At 41.1% G+C, this 5243-nt stretch overlaps 2 protein-coding genes across 2 annotated transcripts in view; one reads left to right on the forward strand and one right to left on the reverse strand.

Annotated features, from left to right (window-relative positions):
• The window catches only part of LOC103923385 (nuclear pore glycoprotein p62-like), a 20957-nt gene extending 20546 nt beyond the window's left edge, over window positions 1-411 (reverse strand). Inside the window, exon 1 of the mRNA XM_009331729.1 lies at window positions 329-411. Within this exon, the coding sequence (XP_009330004.1) occupies window positions 329-411 (83 nt within the window). The remainder of the gene's footprint in view (window positions 1-328) is intronic.
• Window positions 412-547: 136 nt separating this feature from the next.
• Window positions 548-5243, forward strand: part of PIH1D3 (PIH1 domain containing 3) — an 8836-nt gene continuing 4140 nt past the window's right edge. The window contains exons 1-3 of the mRNA XM_009331628.1: window positions 548-643; window positions 2353-2416; window positions 3898-4003. Coding sequence (XP_009329903.1) covers window positions 548-643; window positions 2353-2416; window positions 3898-4003 — 266 coding nt within the window. The remainder of the gene's footprint in view (window positions 644-2352; window positions 2417-3897; window positions 4004-5243) is intronic.

Genomic DNA, 5243 nt, shown 5'->3' on the forward strand with positions numbered 1-5243 from the left:
GTGGGCTGCCCCGGTGCCCGTACCGCGGGGCCGGGAGCCGCCGTGCAGCCTGAAAGCAGGGCCGTGGCGAGGGCGGGTTTCCCCGGCACTGCGTTTCCGTTTGCCCTCAGCTTGGGCCTGGAGCTGGGGCTGTCCTAAGCCTGCCTGGAGCAAGGCGGGTGGGCAGAGAACCTGCGTGAAGACCTCTGCCTGCCCCCTCGGTGCCAGGCCTGAGCTGAGGCCTCCTGCTGCCCTCGCCCTGGCTGCAGCAGCTGCGAATCCACGTTGGCAGGGGGTCTGCTAGAGCTGAGAGTCACTGTAAGGCTTGCGCTGTGATTGCAACTAATACCTGTGGGGCAAGAGAGTCTGTAAGCTCAGTACAGAGAGGAAAGGTTGATTATGTTCCATTATATATGTTTTGACATCACACATGTAGGAGTTTGGCTAAACTTTATCCTTCCAGAGCACACAGCAGGAAAATTGCGCTTTACAGACAGTATAGAACACATTTTGTTCTCTCTTCACCTGTCACTTGTTTTTTCTGCACAGGTGAGCAGTGGGTGTTGATATGGACAGTGTTTCCTCAGGCTCTTCTCTGCAGTTCCTTGCCAAACTGCTTCATGATGCTCAAGAAGAAGATGATGATGATGATGATGAACATGGGGTGAGTCTTTCATAAGACATGCTGCTTCTCTTACATGTTGTACCATAGCCTAACCTTGTAATCTGAGGAGAAACAGATCTCTCTTTTACCAGAGTGAGTAAAAAGAGAATGAAAACCTTAGAAGGTTTTGGACTGACTGAAACAGCTAGAAGTTATTTTTAGAGTAACAAGCTCTTGAAGGAGAGAATAAGGAAAATGCCCCAGGAAAACAAGGAGAGATTGTGACCACAAAGTGGGAGGGAGATTTAAGTTTTCAGCCTGAAGGAAATAAGAACACATAGTTGAAAGAGCTTTAGATACTTTAGAGTTCCCCCTACTTTTCCCTGAAGTCTACCAGAGATGAAGGTAATTAGAGCTAAATACTTCATATGAAGGGAAAAAAGTTGCTGCTCATCTTCTGAGTAAAGTAATATCCGGAAGCGACTGAGTGTGCTAATTCTGTGTTAGGCATTGAAGAACTGTAGAGATAATTGACCCTTGAAGTACCATAGATATGTTGGTGACTGTAGAATAGGGAAGGTTGGGTAATCATTCTAAGGTGAATGATTTGAATGATTAATGAGAGAAATACCTTTCCATTCTTCTATATAATTCATCTCAGGACTAGATGAAAATCACAGCTTTTGGAAAATATATGTTGTTCTTGCAATATGTAACTGCTTTTATCTAGGCACACGTGTGTGCTGAGGAGAAATATCCCCGGGGGCCACAGGCGGCAACAATCACAATGTAGAAGGCCTCTGTGAAGGCTCAAAACTTTGCCAATTCTCTTAGGATTTTGAACAAGTCACATTATGACTTGCATGACAAAAATGGCAAATGCCTCAGTGCTTTTCCAAATCACTCCTCAGCAAAGAGCCAGCTGGATGACCCAGCAGTTGTGCACTAGTAGTGGCAATGATAGTAATATTTGGGATAAAAGGGATGTATATCCCTTGAAATTTCCTTTCAGTAGGCGGTGGATGTGGTCCTTCACACTAACTACCCGTCAGCTGTTTAATGCCTGCCTTTTAAATTAAATGCCTAGCATTATTGCTGTACATCTTTGCAGTAAACATCCTGATTTTAAAAGAATTTGTTTACATCTTATTAATAAAATGAATGACACTTCAGAGACAGAAATGAAAAATTGCCACAAGGGATGTCAATTAAATCTGAGTCAGTCTGGTGAAATTGAAATCTTTAATTTGATTTAATTTAATGTTCTGTGCATATGAGGCACAATTATCAAACGAAGGAATCTTCATATGTAGAGAAATGCCTCACATTTGCCTATTAGCACTAAATGGATTCATAATTAGAGGAAAATGTTGTTGCCTCATATGATCTCTACTGTCAAAAGGAATCCAAATGCTCTGATGGGGTTTTCACGTAGCACCCTTGGTTTCCTGCAATGTTTTCATGGCAGGCAATGCATGGAAATTTTGCCAAAATGCCGTGGAAACTAATACTCAAAAAGCACATCTGTCTAATACTGTGCTTCTGGGAGTCCTGCTTAAACCCAGTGTGTCAAGGTCACTTTCTGCTGTGTGAGAGTGAAGAAGAGAGAATGTTCAGTGGTTCGGTCATGAAATTGTGGGATAATATTTTTTGGATTCTAGCAGGGATTTCTTTGACCTCAGATAACATTTTATATTTATTGACATTCTTGTTGTTACTGAGCTGGGCTCTATGAAAATTGATTGAAGTTCCATTTGCTTTTTTTGCAGCCACACTGTTCCGTTAGCGCCATGACTCCTGGTAGTATTGGGCCAGTAAAGAAAGAGACCGCTGGTAAGGAGAAGTGTTTGTATGTTTTAGCATTCAGTCCCATGTTAGCAGACTATAACAGCTGTAGTAAGTTACCACTGATCAGGTTTGCTTCAATAAGAGAGTGGTCACTGACCTTTGAGATGGAAATAGCATTACATTTTTACAATTACACTGTAAAATTCTTCTTTTCCTGAAAGCTTAACTGCAAAATATACAAAGAGAAGCAGAAAGGGTGACCAGAGCACATCAGCCTCAAGTGGCGATGATAAACAGAGTACAGAGCACAGCCTGGTCACAGGCGGAGGGGAATCATAACTGAACAGCAAAAAGCTCCATATAAGTACTCTCATGGAATTGTTAATGCTCAACTTAGAGCAAACAAGGAAGATGGACTTCTAAGTACTCACCTGAAAGGATCTTCATGGAGTAAACTGTGTGGAACTGAGCCTATGCCTATGAGGAGGAAGAGCTATGAAGTGTACTGTGAAACGCAGTCATACCATATTCCCCCCAAAAGTTTCACAACCCTATTTAGACCACATGGGAAGAAAAAGAAGCTTTGTTCAGTGCTGTCCTCAACAGACCAAGAGATTTTTTTCAGTTATTCTCCTTCCTGCACCTAGTTCTTTGCCTGGAAACCCCAGACAATTATATGCTTTAACTGACTCCAGGTGTTCTGGCATCATATAGAAAGGCAGACTCTCAAACAATGAGAACAAATATCTTGAGAGTTCCTAAATTTGTGTCAACATCTTGGATTGTACTCAGGAAAGAAAGGAAGACAAGTTTAGTCTTGGCAAAGTTAAAGTTCTTCCTGGAGCTAATGCTGTCACATTATTGGGCAGCTTAGTTATGAGCCATAAGAAAGGTCAACAAGGACCGGGATGAGTGTAGCAGGAAAGGAACTGGGGCGAATATAACAAATAGAGTATTTTTGCTTGGGATTCCAACAATAACCAGTGATTCTATTATAAAAACCTTCAAGTTGCAGATTTACCAGCTCATTAGAAAATATGTTTTTCCATGTAGGCCAGGCATAAACCATAGTATTCTGCCTATGAACTTTCATGTGTCTTCAGTACTTTATCTGGGCTGTGCTCAGTAATTAATGGGAAGAACTGGATTTCTATGTGAGGAGGAGGTCCTTTTGTATATGACTGTGCTCACTTAAAAATCTCATGTGAGGGGGCTTGGGGAAGATTGATTTTTCATCCGTCTACACTTTACCCATTTTGAAGTGCTTGACATTTTATGCCTGAAAGGAGGATTTCCTTGACATAGAGGTTGGGTGAAGGAGATTTAAGGGAAAGGGAGAGAAAACATCCTCCCTCTGCAAATTCTCATTCATAAGATACTGAGGTGAAGGAGACTGTAATCATTAACTAGAATGCTTTTAATACAAAAAATTTTTCTAAAGCCTAGAAAAATCTAAGTTTTCAGCAAACCTAGAGGAACAGAGACATTCCAAAATATGACAGTGTGATTTTTCTCATCACTTACAGGTACTTTTCAAGTGAAATCTGAAAACAGGAAAACTATTTGGAATACAGAGGAGGTCCCAGAAGGATCTGAATTTGATGATACCTGGGACCCTAGAGAACAGCCAGAGTAAGTGAGCTGCAACTGCCTGTATGGGATTTACATAGCATTAATGGAAATATGAGTTAAACAGCACCTACTGCATTTCAGTGAAACAGCCATTTGAAAAGCTTGTGTCATGGAAGGAGAAAGGAAGGATATTGGTGTTGCATCTAAAACAGCACGTGAGGAGTGATTTTAACCTCTCCCTTGGAAAACTTCTGATCTCATAACAGAAATGTAGAGCTGGTTTTTCTCATCATAAGATTACTTGCAGGTTGATACACTTGTGTAAAGTGAGATCAGGAGGAGAAGTAGGCCAGCAAAATTATTTACTAGATTTCAAATATGCCATTTGGGTGAAATACCTGTCTTTTCCCGCTGCAACCGAGATGCATTCATTTTTCATACTCATAAATTCATAAAGTACTTCAAATATTTGCATTTCAAAGAATTAAGCTCTCTAGAGACAAATAGTACTACAGGAAGGAAGGTTATATGCAGGCAGTTTTGAACTTTAAATCTTGTCTTCAATCTTAGTCTGTCAAGGGACAGCCTAAAATCAGTCTTTTCCCTTGCTTGTAGAAAAACAATAATAAAAACATTCTTGAAATAGCTACAATCAGGCATGTTAGTTGTAGTTTGTAGAGGTCAGAAAGCCTTCAGGGTCAATCCACAAAGCAGCCTTTGCATTTCTAATCATTGTGTTCTGATACCATATCCTGGACTGCTAAATGCTGGAGCAGATGGACTGAAGCCTATGAAGCTGCATATTGTACGCTAGTTTGTAGTCCAGAATCCTCATTTTTCTCTGCACATAAGTCATGCCATTAGGTGTTCAATTTCCTGACCTAAACACGGGACTGAGACCCACTTGAACTTAGACTCAGCATTTCTGAAAATGATTTGGCATTCACCAATAGCCTCACATACAGTGGTTCTTGAAACCGTCACCTGTGAGGTATAGAACATGCTCTCTTTGTATTGTGGGCACAATGGAAGCTTTTCTCATGCCATCTTTTGACCCTTCCCCTCCACGCTGGGTGAAATGCAGTGTTCTCTAGCCTCAAGCAATTATGACCTGTCTTGCACAGATGAAGAGAGTATGAGTCTTTCTAAAAATTCATCAAATTGAATCAAGGAAAATGGCCCAAAAGGAAAACAGATGGCTAGAGAGGTGCATCCAGAGCTATTAGACAGAATTCTCATTGACTTAGGAATTATTACATACACATGTGAACACTGGAGATGTGAAAGACTTTCCATACAC

The sequence above is a fragment of the Pygoscelis adeliae genome, unplaced genomic scaffold, assembly GCF_000699105.1.
Source record: "Pygoscelis adeliae isolate BGI_AS28 unplaced genomic scaffold, ASM69910v1 Scaffold79, whole genome shotgun sequence".
Classification (NCBI taxonomy): domain Eukaryota; kingdom Metazoa; phylum Chordata; class Aves; order Sphenisciformes; family Spheniscidae; genus Pygoscelis; species Pygoscelis adeliae.